The sequence below is a fragment of the Micropterus salmoides genome, unplaced genomic scaffold (assembly GCF_014851395.1).
Source record: "Micropterus salmoides isolate LMB-PRFRI ecotype aquatic unplaced genomic scaffold, ASM1485139v1 Ms_hic_scaffold_8, whole genome shotgun sequence".
In the NCBI taxonomy this organism is placed as follows: domain Eukaryota; kingdom Metazoa; phylum Chordata; class Actinopteri; order Centrarchiformes; family Centrarchidae; genus Micropterus; species Micropterus salmoides.
Window position 1 is genome coordinate 37,907,415 of NW_024044570.1, and position 20,112 is coordinate 37,927,526.

At 42.5% G+C, this 20,112-nt stretch overlaps 1 protein-coding gene across 6 annotated transcripts in view; it reads right to left on the reverse strand.

Annotated features, from left to right (window-relative positions):
* Window positions 1-319: 319 nt before the first annotated feature.
* ripor1 (RHO family interacting cell polarization regulator 1) overlaps window positions 320-20,112 on the reverse strand; it is a 144,017-nt gene continuing 124,224 nt past the window's right edge. For all 6 annotated transcript variants that reach the window (XM_038705633.1, XM_038705630.1, XM_038705632.1 and 3 more), the window contains 9 exons: window positions 15,078-15,214; window positions 13,338-13,458; window positions 10,783-10,918; window positions 7,339-7,500; window positions 7,104-7,262; window positions 6,832-7,028; window positions 5,889-5,972; window positions 5,594-5,684; window positions 320-4,957 (listed from right to left, as the gene is read on the reverse strand). In XM_038705633.1, coding sequence (XP_038561561.1) covers window positions 4,860-4,957; window positions 5,594-5,684; window positions 5,889-5,972; window positions 6,832-7,028; window positions 7,104-7,262; window positions 7,339-7,500; window positions 10,783-10,918; window positions 13,338-13,458; window positions 15,078-15,214 — 1,185 coding nt within the window. In that variant the 3' untranslated portion in view covers window positions 320-4,859. The remainder of the gene's footprint in view (window positions 4,958-5,593; window positions 5,685-5,888; window positions 5,973-6,831; window positions 7,029-7,103; window positions 7,263-7,338; window positions 7,501-10,782; window positions 10,919-13,337; window positions 13,459-15,077; window positions 15,215-20,112) is intronic.

Here is a 20,112-nt window from a genome sequence, read left to right on the forward strand (position 1 = left end):
TAGTAAGAAATAAATTATATTAATATGAAATAAACCAAACTACATTTTTTTAAATGACGTGAGTGCATCTGTTTAATGTCATGATAAATTGTTATAGTTTGGTTTGTGGATAATAATGCAGCATTTGATTTGCTGTATAACTTAGCATAAAGTCGCACCTATGAGTCACCAGGACACCCAAATGATCATGAAGTGGATATCTGCAAAAATATTTACAGTAACAAAAGTCATATTGTGAATTTGCCCTCATGTTCATGCGGACAGCATGATTTGTATGTGCAACTCATGGTATAATTAAAAAACAAACAATGGCACAAGACAATTTTAAACACATTTTTAATAGTACATATGAAGAATGCCTTAGAAAAGAATAAACATTTTGTATCCAATGCTGCACAATTACTCAAGATTGTTGAAAAAAATATATATATATATGTTTGTGCTGCAGTGGTTTCCCACTGCTTCACACTCTTCATTCTTCAAGAAAGTATCTCATCTATGTCTTATTGCACCTGTGTAACTATCAAACCTTGAGGCACTTAAACACTGAGATGCTGTATGGATGCAGAGGTATAGCTGTAGATTTTTGCTGTCTTAACTAATAATGGTAAATGCATGGAATACAGTGGTAGCCATCAGTGTCGAATCCCCCCCCCCCACCGACATCAGTCCTGTATTAGAATTCCAGTGACACTGACACTGCTTGTCGCTGCTGTATTAAAGACTTAAACATCCACTCAAACTATTACTTAGTACAATTTCATATTTTTGAGATCTGTCTCTCATAATTATGAGAAAATCTCAAAATAAAGAGATCCAATTTGATTATTATGAGGGAACTATCTTGTAAGTACAAGGTGATTTTTAACAATTATAAATCTTGTAATTATGAGTTAAGTCACAATTATAAAAGGTACATATATTGTAATTATGAGGTCAATAATTACAAAATAAGGTATTCAGTGTTTTTCTCTGGGGAATGTAAATGGCATAAACATGGAAAACCTCTGGTATCGCCTTAATTTATGATTTTATGTCTGGGACTAATTTATTTGAAATTCAGTCTAGTTCTACTATAAATGATTCCTATTAAAATGTTTCAGGGTGCTAGTACTAACTCAACAGAGACATATGGAAAATCTTATTCTTTCTAAAAGGCAGAGATCTTTAGTGATTTACCGTTGGAGGTTCAACTGTTATTGATCTAAATATAAAGTGCTGATCCCAGACCTGGACTGATCTTTGTCTACTCAGTGATCTGTCTACCTGCTCAAAAGACAAAGTCCTCCACAGCTGTCTGTGACAGTAATGCAAATAATCAGTGACTCCAAACAGAATTTCCCATTTACAGCAGATGTGTAAGTGGTACAGTTAAGTACCACAGAAAGTGGTGTCATTCAGTGAATCTATTCATCAAATAAATTGGTTGGATGACAGAAAATAAAACAAATCAATCATTAAAACAGTTAAGATGCATTTCATAAAACAAAGTATACATTTACAAATTAAGACTCTGCTAAGATAAAACTATTTACAATCACAGATTGAATTGAATTCCAGTGGCATATAGTCAAATGTTTTTCCATAAAGAATAATTGTGAAGAGTAATGGCACTGAATTGCTTAAATCATTCTCTGTGCAGAAGCATTTTAACATGTTTTCTACAGTCCTAAACCTTTATACTGAACTGCAGTGTAACATCACCGCCTGCGAGACAAAGCTTTCGCTTTTTATCTTTGACTTTGGAAGACAGTTCACAGTTAATAAGCCAGCAGCAGTGTTGCAGATATGGGATAGAAAGCAGTCTTTTCAGTTATCTGTGATAGTATGCTGCTGGTAATGACTGCAGCTGTTTGTGCTTCTGAATCTATAGTATCCAGAGCACCCTCCCTGCCTCTCACCCACAATATGGCATCCTGAGCAGTTCCAGGTCCATGTGATAGAACATACAACATATTTTCAAATCGAATCCACAAATAAAATCCATTAAAACTTTCATTAACTTCTTTAGCTCCCCTTCTCCTCCAAACAGTCCTATGACCTACAGGACACTCTGAGGTCAACCTAACCAAATTATCTTGATGCTCACTCTATGATGCAACAAGTTCAACTCAGTAGGAACAAGTACTAGTTTGCATTCAAAAATAAGAATCTTCAAGATGTATTCTATATTTGTTTAGCGGTCAGACCGCTGAAGCCTCGTTCTGACATAAGAATGCATTTTTGCACGAAGGCAGGACTGTGTATTTTGTACTCCATCTCTTAATCTCGTATGCTTCAAACAAATAAAGTGGTTGTCACTCTTACAGCATTTGAAACCCACTTTGCGTCCTACAAGTTTAGTAGTTTCTTAACCTCATTGCCTGACAATCACACCCACCTCATGCAGTGATTGGCCTTGTGTTTGGAGGTGTTTCTTCACACTTTGTGTGTAACAAACAGGTGCAACAACATGAATGCCTGAAACTGTGCAACATTATCCCTATTTGTACAGTTCATTGTGTCAAGACCACAGATATACACAAAACACAGAGTTCTTGGAGAGAGATCAGAGAAGCATGGGGATGCAGCAAGGAGGTTATGATGGCAGGCTTTTTACACCACCTCCAAGTGAGGCCATTCAGAACAGTTAGTCAGATGACACATTGTACAAAGTAGTTTGTTTGAAGTCAGGCTACAAAGCAGTCATGCTACAAAGCTCATAGTCATAACATAGAGGAACAATGACTACGGTAACCACTAATGCTAAAGTCAAATAAGAGATTTGAAATATATCCACACTTATCCTTTAAACCAATACTTCAGTGATGTTTCTGTCCCTATGGATCGAATGAGTTCACTGTCTCAATAGTCAGTTGTTCCTGCAATGAAAATATATGGACATGAATAAAGTCAGAATATCTATATTTTAACAACAAAGCAATGCTTTTTCACTAATCACAGTCTCTATGCAGCAATCAAGTGTGGGCACGGTGACTTCCTCTACAGTTTCACTGTATCCATGCTGGAGTACAGCATGTGGAGTGTGGAAAGTCAGGGGTGTAGTACTCAAGTCTGGTCTCAATCTTTAGTCTGGTCTTGAAATGTGTTTTCAATTATCTCTCAGTCGTGTGGGTGTGATTGCCTTCTAGCTGCCTGTAGTTCTGCTGTCAGTTCTCCAGAGACACTAAATTCTTAACTGTGTCAGTGACAAGTACTTATTAAGTCACTCACTTATTTGTATCCTTGCCATGTTTCAACCAAGCATCCTCATTTTAAACATGGAGGTTTGTGCATATACTGTATATGTGGACAGCATAATACTATTCAAATACTATTTGATTATTTATAAGAGTAGTTATCAGAAATCACGGTTAGCAAATAAAGCAATGTTTAGGCAGATTTACAAACAATGAGACAACAGCATGGAGAATAGTGAACGGGCACCGTATTTTTTTGGTCTTGGTCTTGATTTGGTTTCATCTGGACTTAATCTAAAAACCATTCAGACTTCAACTTGTCTTAAGTGTTCTTGACTATTCATAGTCTTCACGTGACGTCGCATTTGCTGTGATGTGGAAAACACTCCCTTGGAGGGCACAAAAGACGTTATTTTCCGCTGCCTGCCAACCAGGAAACAAGTGACACACTGTTACTTTCAGTTTGTTACTTTTGCGTTGCCAAAATGCTGGATGGTTGTAATCGAGGAGGAGACAAGCCTGAGCTGTGTTAGGTGAGGGATTCCCCGGAAGGTCAAAATAACATAACCGCAGCTGAGTGCAGTGGCAGGGACCTGGCGGTTTTTAACGGTAGAAATGCTGCAGCGGATGCTGTAACGTTGCAGTTTGTGTTCATATCATTCTTTTTCTTAAGATGTAAGGTGATCCAAATACTGGCTTTAAACCGAAAATGTCGGCCCTCCAGGTCACCGCGCATGTCACGTGACTGAAAACTATGAATAGTCTTGGTGCAAGTAGCCTACTGCAGACAGGTAACCATAGCTATCAGGCAACATTTTAAATCAACAAGCATAATTAGAGTCAGTCGCTATAGTAAAGGCAGAACTGTTTGAGATTCATTCATATTCAGTTTTCAGTCATGTCAGTTCACAGAACAAGCTGTCCATCTGGAGCAGGATTGTTCAAAAAACCTATTAGTCTAAACTAGAGAGAGCAGTATCCATTCAGAAAAGTGGTTTTAAACAATGGTAGGGTTAGCATTCTGTGTAATGGGATATTTACTCTGTATGCCTACTGTTTCATCATGTCAAAGTCAAAACCACAGAGAGCCAAAGTAATAAAACGTATCACAAAGACAAGAAACTCAACATTTTGTACATTTTTGGGTACTTAGTAGGCTCTAAATATGGAAATCATCAAACAAAGTGACTTTAAATAGCTTCTAGACTACTTTTAATAATGAATTTCATTCATGACTGCAATGGCAAAGAGTCTGTCCAGCAATTTGACTTGAAAATGACTCAAGCCAACACAGACATGTTCCTCCCTGCTCTCTTAACTCCTCCACATCTTCTTCCTTCTGTATATCCTTTTCATCCATCTACTTCTCCCTTTATCCATCCTTCCATTCAAGCCTGCTCACATTGTACAGAACAGTTAGCACAGGCTGATAAACATAATCCTGTTTGTAGCTTACAGACTAGTATTTGCCCAGTGTTGAGTGGAGTTGCTGTCTTTGATGAGTTTTATTTCAACCTCTCTGTCAGTGTATTTACTGTGTATCATATATTATATTTGTCTTTGCACGCGTCAGTCAATAATATGGTAGAATAACAGCATTCTGTATATTCTCATGACATTGTGTCAAAGCACAACATTCATTCTGTGTTGCTGACTTTGTGTAACTCCGTGTATGTAGTGTTAGAAAGCTGTGCTGGCCATGCTTCCTGGAGCGAAGAGTCTCGGAATGCTGTCCTGAGACGTCTCCACGTGTCGGTGGGCCATCTTCCCCTCCTCACCTGCTCCACACAATGAATGGAAGAACAAAATAAAATTCAATGAATGCATAGACATTTGTATTGGACAAAGTAAAATATAGCTGCCTTAATTATTATGTTATCTACAAATATATGAATAAATTAATTGAAAGCACTTGATGCAGCTTTTATATATATATATATATATATATATATATATCTCAGGGCTCTTATTAAACATGTAAAATTTGGTACAGATCTGAGGATGTACAGTAGAGTTACAACTACTTCCTGTGTCATGGCGAAGCATGGCACTTCGCTGCCACTGCCAAGCCGTTAACCAAAAATTCACAAGTTTTACAAAATGGCTTCATCAATGTGTGAAGAGTTTCCTGGGACAGTTTTGAAGTTGATATGTCCAACCTGCTCGGAGTAGTACATTACAGCGTAAAACGTGTCATTTCCTGTTGCCAGCAGGTGGCACTATGACTTTGAGTGAATGGATGTGTTCAGGGCGGGGCTTTTATAATGCATCCCAAATGTGGTGCAGATCTGAGCATGCACACTTAAGTTATAACAACTTCCTATACAAATAAGGAGCATTTACATTTCTTATAGTCAGTCAAGTTTATCCAACAGTTCTTCCAGGAAATCTGACTAATATGATGTAATTATTACCGAGCACTAGCAGTGCTTGTTTGGCAGCATCTCGGACTTCCTCCTTGTCTGTCCGACAAAGATACACTAACTGGTCGATGCTTTCTTTGGCCTGGAATAAAAACAGATGTGATACAGTGGTCAGTATGATAAGGACATACTGTATTATACAGTACAAATAAGAGTTTATGACAGTTTTCTAAATCTAAATCTAATCACTTTCGTGTCATATAGTAGATCAATGTTGCCCTACAACAGTATTTTGACAGGATGGAACATTTTTGAATAGGAGCACAAACTCTGCGTGTGTTTGTACCTTGAGACAAGCTAAGGCCTTGCATCCACAGACTCTGTTGTCCACATTCTCATCTTCAAGCAGCTCCAAAGAGCTGACCAAAGCCTGAGGAGAAGAATGTACACAGGATTTACTGTGCACTATATGTTATTATGTACATAATGCTGATGAAGCCCTGCTCTATTTTTAACATCACTGTTCTGATTGAAGTATTATGATTAGAGCCCAGTCAATAATCAGCATTTTTTGTTATTGTAGAATATCAGTAGTGCTGTTCATGCAGCAGATAATGACTATGTCAATACAGGCAAGCCTAAATATGACAAAATATGTATGTATGCTGAAGTTTGTACTGAAACAGTGTCACCATTACACTGTAAAATGTCACATTAAATAAAAAAAATAAATAAATAAATTTCAATTTGCTTTATTGGCATGAGTCAGAAGAAGAATATTGCCAAAGCTTCAAGGAAAATACAAAAGTGTGAGTGTACCATAGGCCAGTAGTATATAGAAGTGATTTTATGTTTAGGATCAATAAAGAAACAACAATATGTTAATAAAAAAATCAAGTATCAAACATGAAATGTAAATAAACCCATAAAGTACTTACAGTACAGTACAATAACTGTTCCTTGAAAAAAGGAACCCATGAACCATAAGGAACAGTTATTATTATTAAAATAACAAAATTTACAATTATTTAATATATTTACCAGTTTTGGTATGGTATGGTGTCACCATAGTAAAATATATCATCAATATGCTACTGAAGACAGATTCATCATTATAAAAAGTCAAAGTAAACTTAGAGAGACATTTTCAGTATCTCAGAATAAGGCCAGAGAATGTAAAAAAGAAGACAATTTAGTTAAAAATATACTTTAAAAAAATATTTTTAAAATATGGTTTATTCTTAGAAAGATTGAAAGAACATACACACATAGAGTACATGTCCTCTCACCTGCTCCCTCTGTCTAGGCTGGGCAGCTAGGCTTCTCAGCACAGAGCTGGCAGAGGCTGACACTTTGCCTCGTGGGTCTTTCAGTAATTTGGCTACAGCGTGAATTCCTTCCCTCCTCAGGCTGCACTCTGCAGGATGCCGGAGAGAGTGGACTATCACATCCTGGTCACATGACGCCAGGCTCTGCACCAACCACACTGTTGGAGGGAGGTTATCACTGTTTATTGTCACTGATCAGAAGTTTTTTCCTGCAATCATTTAGTGTGTAGTACCTTCTTCTGCCAGCTCAGTAATGTGCATTTCCATGTCACTGATGCCGTTGGCCTCCAAGTAACTCCACAGCTGAAACAGCGTCACCATAACTCTGTCTCTGTTGCTGTCTCGTCGGGGTAATCTCTGATCCAGCACTCGCTCGACTAGACACCAGAACACTGGACAAACACACATAAAGGCGTTAACGTGGCACACACACTAACATTTACTGTTCAGACACAGATGTTGTTGTACCTGTGTCAGCCATGTTACTGGCCCTCTCAGGCAGAATGCTGGAGTAGACTGCAGACAGCGTAACCAGGAAGCTCTCAGCAGAGACGCTGTACACACTGCCCTGGCCCACACACTGTTGCCATAGTGACATAGCACCCAGGCACAGGCCCAGCTGTGGTATCACTGATGAAGAGACGAAGGGAAGAAAGAGTTGGAAGTTCATTCTTGAAATTGTGTAAGAAAATAATCTCAACTCAAAGGTCAATTTACAAGTTCTTTCTAATGGGGAGGAAGCTTAGAAAGGTCCTTAAAGGTCCAGAGTGCAATATTATTGAAGATTTATTGACAGAAATGCAATATAATATCCATAACTATGTTTTCAGTGGTGTATAAAGACATTACATAATGAACCATTATGTTTTTATTACCTCAGAATGAAACATTCCTATCTACATAACCGCGGGTCCCCCCTTCCGTGGAGGTCGCCCTATTGCGTCGCCATGTTTCTACAGTAGCCGAAAAGGGACAAACAGCGCTACAGAGGACATTTCATCACCACAGTGTTCTTCTACTGCTTGTATAATTCCGGTAGTGTAGACAGTGACAATTCTTCAGTGTGTTTTGGCTTTGCTATCGACAGAAATGTGCCACTTACGCTCATGAGACAATCAGCTGATTAATTGGCAACAAAACCGTAACTTACAGCTGGAAGGTCAGATAAGCCAGCTAAACTTTTATTGACAAATATTTATTTGGATTGTAATTTTTTACTGTGTCTTGGTTTTGCAAAGTGGACATAAATGTGTCAGTTATGTTTGTGAGATAATCAGCTGATTATTATTGGAAATAAAACGGTACAGCATGGAAGTTCAGATCAGCCAGCTAAACTTCCCATTTAACTGCCCTGGTGGAAAACACTTTAGCCTACTGCTAACAGCGTTATTATAACAAGACCGTGTGGAGAGGAGCCTTGATCCTCACTTGACTATGCCTTTGTAAACTTCATGTATTATGTGGTTATCTGTCAGTGGTCATAACTTGCAGTAGATGAAATGGTTTTTGAGATGTAGCAATTCATTTATTGATGTGTTTGTTGGTTGATGAACAAGTAACAATAATATTTGCAAAATCATATGGTTTAACTGAATCATTTAGTAAAATATAATTTCTTAATATGTCTATCTAAAGAAACCTTATTTCTTGATTGGCTAATGTTACTCTCTGTTGTCCTGTGTCGGCCACTGTAGCTATTTAGTGGCATCTAGCGGTGAGGTTGCGAATTGCAACCACCTGTCTAGTCTACCCCCTCCCCCTCTTCAAAGAGTGTAGGATAGCTACAGTAGTTGACACAGGACAAAAAGACCTCCAAATGTTGTGTGGCCTTCGGATTAGCTCAAGAACAGCACGTAGAGAGCTTCATGGAATGGTTTTCCATGGTTAAGCACCTTCATCCAAGCCTTCCATCACCAAGTGCAAAGCGCTGGATGCAGTGGTGTAAAGCATGCCAGCACTGGACCCTAGAGCAGCGGAGACGTGTTCTCTGAAGTGACAAATCACGCTTCTCTGTTTGGCAATCCGATGGATAAGACTGGGTTTGGTCCGGTTGCCAGGAGAACGATACTTGCCTGACTGCATTGTGTCAAGTGTAAAGTTTGGTGGAGGGGGGGTTATGGTGTGGGGTTGTTTTCAGGGGTTGGGCTTGGCCCCTTAGTTCCAGTGAAAGGAACTGTTAATGCTTCAGCATACCAAAACATTTTGGACAATTTCATGCTCCCTTTGTGGAAACAGTTTGGGGATGGCCCCTTCCTGTTCCAACATGACTGCGCACCAGTGCATAAAGCAAGGTCCATAAAGACACGGATGAGCGTGTTTGGTGTGGAGAACTTGACTGGCCTGCACAGAGTCCTGACCCCAACCTGATGGGATAAATGAGAGTGGGCCAGGCCTTCTCGTCAAACATCTGTGCTTCTAGAAAAATGGTCAAATATTCCCATGAACATACTCCTAAACCTTGTGGACAGCCTTCCCAGAAGAATTGAAGCTGTTATAGCTGCAAAGGGTGGGCCAACTCCATATTAAACCCTACGGATTAAACGTCATTAACTTTCATGTGCATGTAAAGGCAGGCGACCCAAAAATTTTGGAAATATAGTATATGTTATTGCGACTTAGCCCCTGACAGATAACATGGAAAATGTAGAAGAACGTAGTGACGAAACGAGCTCTGCAGCGCTGTTTGTCCGTTATCAGCTACTGTAGAAACATGGCACCCGCGGTGCATGTAGATAGAAATGGCTCATTCTAAGATAATAAAAACATAACGGTTCATTATGTAAGGTCTTTATACCCCTCTGAAAACATAGTTAAGGATCTTAGCTTGCATTTCTGTCAATAGATCCTCAGAAATATTACACACTGGACCTTTAAACTCTGAATGTTTCCCACAGTTCCATGCACAAAGAAACCTGACAGCAACAGAAACACTATTATCCAGTCTACAGCACACCTACACACAAAGAACCAACACCATACCACCATATTTAAACTTTCTAGCATACGTCATTTAAAATGAGATGAAAACTTTCAGTACTTCAATTTATTCAGCACTTTAAGTATTTACACTTTAAGTTTACACTTTCATCATGGCTATGCAGGGCTAGCTCTGGCAGGCGGAGTGAAAAGCCAGCCGACACAGAGAGAGGTAAGACATGTCAAACATTTGGGTCACATTTCCTAAAAGTCTCTCCTGGAAGGTGTTCATAGTGTGTTCCCTTAGTTGTTCACTTGAAAAGTGTGCCATGATTCTTGAACACATTGCACAGTGACGTGCACATCTCAACTCTAAATGATCCTGTAAACCAGTGGCATTTCCTATACAAAAGGTGCTATGGCAACATGATACATAAATAGCTTATTGTCTATCACCTTGTATATTTTGATGAAAATCCAACTGAAGTATGAAATCCAATACAGTAAAACATGTGTTATTAAATAACACATTCAGAAGACTATGCAGGCGTGGTGGAAGTATCTGAGAGCTTTCTAGGTTTGTTTTTTCCTCTTCTGGCAGCTGTGTGCAAGGCCTTGAAGTTGAATGTGTCTTGATGGGCAACATTACTGGATCTTACAGCCAATGTTTAGCTGTGATAAAGAGGGTTAAAACTTTGGATAATAGTGTAGTCAATTGAATTATAGGGGTATGCATTCCTTAAATGCAAGTTAGCTGAGCTTCTACCAGATTCACCTTATTAAATAAAAAGCAACATGCACTATATACTGTGCCTTTTCCATCAAGCAACTTGTTGCACCACCTGATCTGAATTTGTCACTTGCTGTCAGTGGAAGGTGACGCCATTGTTGCTAAATATCTGCTTGCTCTTCTGAATATGGAAGTGAAGGCTGCATGTAATGTTCAGAAAAATTAACAGTAGAGGCCCAGACAGATGTATAGGTACCAGAGTTTACCTTCAGCAAGCTGTCTGAGGCATCTTGGGTTGTCCTTGATGATGCGTCTGATGATTTCCAGGACTTGAGCCTCTCTCAGCAGTCTGTCTAAGGCGTACATCTCTCCACACCGCAGAGGACCAAACGTACCCAGACGCTACAGACATAATAATGCCATACATCACTTTACACACAACTCGTGTACAGCCATCTTCAGACAGCTTTGACACAACAGTAAATCTTTCTGACTGAAACACTAATTAGGTCCTTTGTGGTCTAACTCTCACTCAACATGGATATGATGCAGTTTTGCATTCTCAATGCAACAAATTATCATGCCAGATTATCAGTGTACTGCTACAATTGAAAGTAATACTGCTACTTCAATAACTATTATAAACACAGCTGCAGTGGTGGACAGTAACTAAGTACATTTACTTAAGTACTGTACAAATTTGAGGTACTTGTAATTTAGGTGAGTATTTTCTTTTCATGCCACTTTCTACTTCTACTCCACAACATCTCAGAGGGAGATGTTGTACTTTTTACTTCACTATATTTATTACTGACAGCTTCAGTTACTACAAAGTAAGATGATAGAAATTGGCAACTATTTTGATGATATTTTTAAATTTGTCATGCCTGAAACCCCTGACAAACATAACCATACTTTCTTTTTCTTTTAAAACTCTTTATTGAACATGTTAAAAGACAAAAACAAAAAAGCAAAATAAAAACAATCAACAAAAAAAGATCATCAGCAGATGATCCAAATAACAGTCATGTTCAAAGTGCGTAGGAGGAAGTTGGAATAACTTTTCTTGTCCTACCCCCACTTCAATGATATATTTTAGCTACTTAAATTGTTTGTATCACTTACAAGTCCATAATCTGTTGGGTCGACTATAACAAAGATAACAAATTGTTTTTTTAAATTTAAATAAATAAGAATAATAAAAAAGAAAATCACTGTTCCAGCTCATATCCGTCAAGGATTCTTTTTTTAAATAGAAATACATAACTTTAAATCGTTTTTACTGTTGTTCCACAGGACAACACCCTGGGTTGTTATACAGTGGAACTTACTATTTGTTTGAATTAATGGTTTACTAAACATTGATATTCCTCTGAAATTGTACGTGTTTTCACGTAGTTGAAAAAGCTCTTGGATATTTCTAGGCAATTGGTTATTATGTCCTCTAAAAACAATTTGAATAGTTTTGTAGTCAATCAAGTTAATGAACAATGGGTTTGTTGGTTCTCTGTATGTAGATTTATATAAGATTCGTATAGCTCTTTTTTGTAGGATGAAGATTGGGTATGTATTTGTTTTGTAAGTGTTCCCCCATACTTCCACACAATAAGTCATGTATGGGAGTATGAAGGAGCAGTGCAGCATATTTAGATAAGCCTGATTTAATAGGTCTTTGGCTTTATTTAATATTGCTAATGACTTGGATATTTTGGTTTTAATATACTTTATGTGAGGTTTCCAGCTTAATTTGCTATCAATAACTACCCTAAGGAATTTTATTTCAGATACTCGTTCTAGTTCTATACCATTTATCATTATTTGCTTATCTGTGTCGGTTAATCGATTCCCAAATATTATAAATTTTGTTTTACTCAAATTCACTGTTAGTTTATTTTCATCAAAACAAATCTTCATCTTACTCACTTCCTTTTCTATGGTATCCAGTAACTTCTCTAAGTTTTCACCACAATATAGTAGGTTTGTGTCATCAGCAAAAAGAATGGTTTCCACAATTTGTGACATTTCGCATATATTATTTATATAGAGCTTAAATAATAATGGCCCCAACACTGAACCCTGTGGCACCCCACATGTAACCTGCAGCAGTTGTGATTTATTGTTTTGTATTTCAACATACTGCTTTCTGTTCTCCAGGTAACAGGATAACCATGTCAGAGCAATTCCTCTAATACCATATCTTTGTAGTTTTTTAATCAATTTGTGATCTACAGTGGCAAAAGCTTTTTTGAGATCTAGAAATATTCCTATTGCATATTGTTTCCTGTATATTGCGTTTGTAACCTTTTCTATAAATTCTATTATTATTTTCTGTAAATTCTATTATTGCAAAAGAAGTTGATCTGTCAGCTCTGAAACCATGTTGTTGTTCACATAGAATATTATGGTTGGAAATGATATCATCCAGTCTTATAACTACTAATAGTACTTCCTATTTTGTGATACTTTTTATATTTAAAAACAGGTGCCATTGTACTTTGACTCAAGTAGAAATTTAAATTAAAGGCTGATACTCTTAGTGGAGTAATATTTATCAAGGGCATATGTAAATTTGTGCACTTCATCCACCACTGCACAGCTGTGACAAGTACAATTTCAACTATTACAGCTCCTTCAACCTGCTTCATCAGAACCCAACTGTTTCAAATTGATGAATTGTGTAGATGATAAAAAAATTTTGCATGGTGCTACTTATAGATGCTTACAGATTATGTCTGCTAAGCTGGACATGTGCGTTCTGTCAGCTAGAAATCTCTATCTGAGTGTGGGAAATGACTTGACGGCAGTGTTGTGGATCTCCTACCAACAGCTGTGTGCTGCAGTTCTTCAGGTGGGCAATCAGGGAGCAGTCTAGAGAGGTGCAGCCTGTGGTGAGGGGAGAGGTGGGGTAGGAGGGGCTGTCCCAGCCTCTGTCCTGAAGAGACCTACACTCATACAACAGGAATTTCAGTGACACCCACAGTCTTATAGGTGGCTTCTATTAACATTGTGTCAGGGGTCAACTGGATTGAGCTTCTGGTGGCTCATTCAAGTCAGTTCAGTTTATTAGTGCTTTTGTGTCCCTCAATGGGAAATTGGTCTCTCAGCATGACAAATATAGACACACGATAATAGAAAGTATGAAACTGGCAACACATAAACAACAAGCAAAAGTCACAAGACAGGGAGTGTATTTTACACTGGTGGTACAAATTATTGAATACACTACTAAAAAGTCAATATTATTTCATACACTAAGAAGGAATGTTTGTATGTCTTGCAGCTGGCCCTGAGCAGTCTGTAGCTCTGTCCTGAGGGCAGCAGCTCCAGCTCTCACACACACAGTTTAAGCCTTTAAAATAATAAATGTTTTTTAAGTGCGTAAATAAATCCAAAATTGTAACCCTAACCCTGGGTCATCAGTGCGCATGTGTGTAGTGGCGGAAGAGGAACAATTGCTGAAGAGACCGAGCTCCAGCTTCACCGGTGTTGTGCCGAGTTGTTCTCACCTCACGGGACTTTCGGATCATTTATCACCGTTGATGAACCACACAAAGAATATTTTATCGTTTTTAAACAGCTACTTGAAATAGACCCACGAGGAACCACGATGTGCATGCAGGTGTCGGCAGCAGTAATGCACGTAAGTCACACAAGACTGATGAATGGCAGGTGAGAGAGAGAGAGAGAGAGAAAATGGTCCACAATAAGCCTTAGTTTAGCTTCGGCTCGCAATCTCCGTGCACAAAAACACACACGATTCCACTATCACTTGACTATAGGCAAGACGATTCTGATTCGACTATGTAAATCCTTAGTCGGGGACAGCCCTAAAAATCTGTATCAGTAATAGCAGGGTGCAAACTACAGGATCCCTGGTTACCACTACAATCTGCTGACACTAGCTTCAATAGGATACTAAACGAAACTGTTTATCCTTACTCTGTGCTACAGTGATGGTATAACACAGATCCACTAGTTTGACTTCATGTGGCGCTGCGCAGAGCTGACTTAACGTGATGCATGCTGGACTTAAAATAAGGCATGCTGGTTAGAAATTGTGTCCGACTTTCGGCGGCACTGCAAAACGTCACCATGTCACATGACACTGAAACCTCGCGGGAGCAAGGCAGCTGCCACACTATGAACCACACTGTTGCCTGATCAGTCATTGATCTCAGCTCACAGTACGTTCATGCAGGCAGAATGTGTCTGACTTGAAGGCGCCGTTTTTATTCCCCGCCCCTGCAGTCGCCTGCAGCTCAGGTTAGACTATCAAGTCGGCGTAAGTCAGCCACAGTCATCTCGAATGCACCCAATGAGATTCTTCAACAAGCTTTGGATGTTATTGGATGTCAGCTTTCTATGATCAAATGAAGTTATAACAGAGAGTTGTTATTTCTTCATATAGGAACATTCTTAAGTTATTCCAATTTATTTATTTATATTTATTCTCACCATTTTGTTAAGGTCATTTCATGTCTTAAAGAACAGTGTGAAGGGTGTGAAAGTTTTACTTGGCTTTCAGTGAAAACACTGAACTTAACAGTTCACTTGTACTGACCTGCCATTTCTACTCCTCTTGTGGCCCTTCTCCTCCTCTTCCTCCTCCCAGTCAGACATGTTGAGGAAGTCAAAGCTGCCCAGAGCTGTTTCCACTGCGAGGCTGACCACACTGGGTGAACGGCTATGCCTACCACCCTACACACACACACACACACACACACACACAGATCTATAGTCAAACTGTAGGCCAACACTTGGGTATGTCTGTAGATACACACAAGAGTACAGATACATCTGCTAATCATTTGCCTCTGACAGTTTGCCCTCCTCCCATATGGGAGGTGCTACAAGACTCTCCATTCCAGGACCAGCAGGCTCAGACCCTATGGCTCAGCTGACACCTTGCTGAACTCTGCACCACAGTGTTATACTACTGTCTATACTCTACATATCTGACCTATAGTGTATACACTGTGTTCATCTAATACCTCCAGCTCTTAATTCTGTATATAATGAATTAACTAAATAATCCAATATTACTTTTATACTTATACTTGCACTCAAGGGCCTGTGGTGTCTCCCTGTTCCCCCCCTGTGTTGTCTCCCTGTCATCCTCCTGTGTTGTCTGCCTGTCATCCTCCTGTGTTGTCTCCCTGTCATCCTCCTGTGTTGTCTCCCTGTCATCCTCCTGTGTTGTCTCCCTGTCATCCTCCTGTGTTGTCTCCCTGTCATCCTCCTGTGTTGTCTCCCTGTTCCCCCCCTGTGTTGTCTCCCTGTCATCCTCCTGTGTTGTCTGCCTGTTCTCCTCCTGTATTGTCTCCCTGTCATCCTCCTGTGTTGTCTGCCTGTTCTTCTCCTGTGTTGTCTCCCTGTTCTCCTCCTGTGTTGTCTCCCTGTCATCCTCCTGTGTTGTCTCCCTGTCACCCTCCTGTGTTGTCTCCCTGTCATCCTCCTGTGTTGTCTCCCTGTCATCCTCCTGTGTTGTCTCCCTGTTCCCCTCCTGTGTTGTCTCCCTGTTCTCCTCCTGTGTTGTCTCCCTGTCATCCTCCTGTGTTGTCTCCCTGTTCCCCTCCTGTGTTGTCACCCTGTTCCCCTCCTGTGTTGTCTCCCTGTTCCCCTCCTGTATTGTCTCCCTGTCATCCTCCTGTGTTGTCTCCCTGTTCTCCTCCTGTGTGGTCTCCCTGTTCCCCTCCTGTGTTGTCACCCTGTTCCCCTCCTGTGTTGTCTCCCTGTTCCCCTCCTGTATTGTCTCCCTGTCATCCTCCTGTGTTGTCTCCCTGTTCCCCTCCTGTGTTGTCACCCTGTTCCCCTCCTGTGTTGTCTCCCTGTTCCCCTCCTGTATTGTCTCCCTGTCATCCTCCTGTGTTGTCTGCCTGTTCTCCTCCTGTATTGTCTCCCTGTCATCCTCCTGTGTTGTCTGCCTGTTCTCCTCCTGTGTTGTCTCCCTGTTCTCCTCCTGTGTTGTCTCCCTGTCATCCTCCTGTGTTGTCTCCCTGTCATCCTCCTGTGTTGTCTCCCTGTCATCCTCCTGTGTTGTCTCCCTGTCATCCTCCTGTGTTGTCTCCCTGTTCCCCTCCTGTGTTGTCTCCCTGTTCTCCTCCTGTGTTGTCTCCCTGTCATCCTCCTGTGTTGTCTCCCTGTTCCCCTCCTGTGTTGTCACCCTGTTCCCCTCCTGTGTTGTCTCCCTGTTCTCCTCCTGTGTTGTCTCCCTGTCATCCTCCTGTGTTGTCTCCCTGTTCCCCTCCTGTGTTGTCTCCCTGTTCTCCTCCTGTGTTGTCTCCCTGTTCCCCTCCTGTGTTGTCTCCCTGTTCCCCTCCTGTGTTGTCTCCCTGTTCTCCTCCTGTGTTGTCTCCCTGTCATCCTCCTGTGTTGTCTCCCTGTTCCCCTCCTGTGTTGTCTCCCTGTTCCCCTCCTGTATTGTCACCCTGTTCTCCTCCTGTTGTCTCCCTGTTCCCCTCCTGTATTGTCTCCCTGTTCTCCTCCTGTGTTGTCTCCCTGTTCCCCTCCTGTGTTGTCTCCCTGTTCCCCTCCTGTGTTGTCTCCCTGTTCTCCTCCTGTTGTCTCCCTGTTCCCCTCCTGTATTGTCTCCCTGTTCTCCTCCTGTGTTGTCTCCCTGTTCTCCTCCTGTTGTCTCCCTGTTCCCCTCCTGTATTGTCTCCCTGTTCTCCTCCTGTTGTCTCCCTGTCATCCTCCTGTATTGTCTCCCTGTTCTCCTCCTGTTGTCTCCCTGTTCCCCTCCTGTATTGTCTCCCTGTCATCCTCCTGTTGTCTCCCTGTTCCCCTCCTGTGTTGTCTCCCTGTTCCCCTCCTGTATTGTCTCCCTGTTCTCCTCCTGTTGTCTCCCTGTTCCCCTCCTGTATTGTCACCCTGTCCCCCCCCTGTGTTGTCTCCCTGTCATCCTCCTGTGTTGTCTCCCTGTTCTCCTCCTGTGTTGTCTCCCTGTTCCCCTCCTGTATTGTCTCCCTGTTCTCCTCCTGTTGTCTCCCTGTTCCCCTCCTGTGTTGTCTCCCCGTTCCCCTCCTGTGTTGTCTCCCTGTCCTCCTCCTGTATTGTCTCCCTGTCATCCTCCTGTGTTGTCTCCCTGTCATCCTCCTGTGTTGTCTGCCTGGTCTCCTCCTGTGTTGTCTCCCTGTTCTCCTCCTGTTGTCTCCCTGTTCCCCTCCTGTGTTGTCTCCCTGTCCTCCTCCTGTGTTGTCTCCCTGTTCCCCTCCTGTGTTGTCTCCCTGTTCCCCTCCTGTATTGTCTCCCTGTTCTCCTCCTGTGTTGTCTCCCTGTTCCCCTCCTGTGTTGTCTCCCTGTTCCCCTCCTGTATTGTCTCCCTGTTCCCCTCCTGTGTTGTCTCCCTGTTCCCCTCCTGTGTTGTCTCCCCGTTCCCCTCCTGTGTTGTCTCCCTGTCCTCCTCCTGTATTGTCTCCCTGTCATCCTCCTGTGTTGTCTCCCTGTCATCCTCCTGTGTTGTCTGCCTGGTCTCCTCCTGTGTTGTCTCCCTGTTCTCCTCCTGTTGTCTCCCTGTTCCCCTCCTGTGTTGTCTCCCTGTCATCCTCCTGTGTTGTCTCCCTGTTCCCCTCCTGTGTTGTCTCCCTGTTCCCCTCCTGTATTGTCTCCCTGTTCTCCTCCTGTGTTGTCTCCCTGTTCCCTTCCTGTGTTGTCTCCCTGTTCCCCTCCTGTATTGTCTCCCTGTTCTCCTCCTGTTGTCTCCCTGTTCTCATCCTGTGTTGTCTCCCTGTCATCCTCCTGTGTTGTCTCCCTGTTCCCCTCCTGTGTTGTCACCCTGTTCCCCTCCTGTGTTGTCTCCCTGTTCCCCTCCTGTATTGTCTCCCTGTCATCCTCCTGTGTTGTCTCCCTGTTCTCCTCCTGTGTTGTCTCCCTGTTCCCCTCCTGTGTTGTCACCCTGTTCCCCTCCTGTGTTGTCTCCCTGTTCCCCTCCTGTATTGTCTCCCTGTCATCCTCCTGTGTTGTCTCCCTGTTCCCCTCCTGTGTTGTCACCCTGTTCCCCTCCTGTGTTGTCTCCCTGTTCCCCTCCTGTATTGTCTCCCTGTCATCCTCCTGTGTTGTCTGCCTGTTCTCCTCCTGTATTGTCTCCCTGTCATCCTCCTGTGTTGTCTGCCTGTTCTCCTCCTGTGTTGTCTCCCTGTTCTCCTCCTGTGTTGTCTCCCTGTCATCCTCCTGTGTTGTCTCCCTGTCATCCTCCTGTGTTGTCTGCCTGGTCTCCTCCTGTGTTGTCTCCCTGTTCTCCACCTGTTGTCTCCCTGTTCCCCTCCTGTGTTGTCTCCCTGTCCTCCTCCTGTGTTGTCTCCCTGTTCCCCTCCTGTGTTGTCTCCCTGTTCCCCTCCTGTGTTGTCTCCCTGTTCCCCTCCTGTATTGTCTCCCTGTTCCCCTCCTGTGTTGTCTCCCTGTTCCCCTCCTGTGTTGTCTCCCTGTTCCCCTCCTGTATTGTCTCCCTGTTCTCCTCCTGTTGTCTCCCTGTTCCCCTCCTGTGTTGTCTCCCTGTTCCCCTCCTGTGTTGTCTCCCTGTTCCCCTCCTGTATTGTCTCCCTGTTCCCCTCCTGTATTGTCTCCCTGTTCTCCTCCTGTTGTCTCCCTGTTCCCCTCCTGTATTGTCACCCTGTTCTCCTCCTGTGTTGTCTCCCTGTTCTCCTCCTGTGTTGTCTCCCTGTTTTCCTCCTGTGTTGTCACCCTGTTCCCCTCCTGTGTTGTCTCCCTGTTCCCCTCCTGTATTGTCTGCCTGTTCTCCTCCTGTTGTCTCCCTGTTCCCCTCCTGTATTGTCTCCCTGTTCTCCTCCTGTTGTCTCCCTGTTCTCCTCCTGTGTTTTCTCCCTGTCATCCTCCTGTGTTGTCTCCCTGTTCCCCTCCTGTGTTGTCACCCTGTTCCCCTCCTGTGTTGTCTCCCTGTTCCCCTCCTGTATTGTCTCCCTGTCATCCTCCTGTGTTGTCTCCCTGTTCTCCTCCTGTGTTGTCTCCCTGTTCCCCTCCTGTGTTGTCACCCTGTTCCCCTCCTGTGTTGTCTCCCTGTTCCCCTCCTGTATTGTCTCCCTGTCATCCTCCTGTGTTGTCTCCCTGTTCCCCTCCTGTGTTGTCACCCTGTTCCCCTCCTGTGTTGTCTCCCTGTTCCCCTCCTGTATTGTCTCCCTGTCATCCTCCTGTGTTGTCTGCCTGTTCTCCTCCTGTATTGTCTCCCTGTCATCCTCCTGTGTTGTCTGCCTGTTCTCCTCCTGTGTTGTCTCCCTGTTCTCCTCCTGTGTTGTCTCCCTGTCATCCTCCTGTGTTGTCTCCCTGTCATCCTCCTGTGTTGTCTGCCTGTCTCCTCCTGTGTTGTCTCCCTGTTCTCCACCTGTTGTCTCCCTGTTCCCCTCCTGTGTTGTCTCCCTGTCCTCCTCCTGTGTTGTCTCCCTGTTCCCCTCCTGTGTTGTCTCCCTGTTCCCCTCCTGTGTTGTCTCCCTGTTCCCCTCCTGTATTGTCTCCCTGTTCCCCTCCTGTGTTGTCTCCCTGTTCCCCTCCTGTGTTGTCTCCCTGTTCCCCTCCTGTATTGTCTCCCTGTTCTCCTCCTGTTGTCTCCCTGTTCCCCTCCTGTGTTGTCTCCCTGTTCCCCTCCT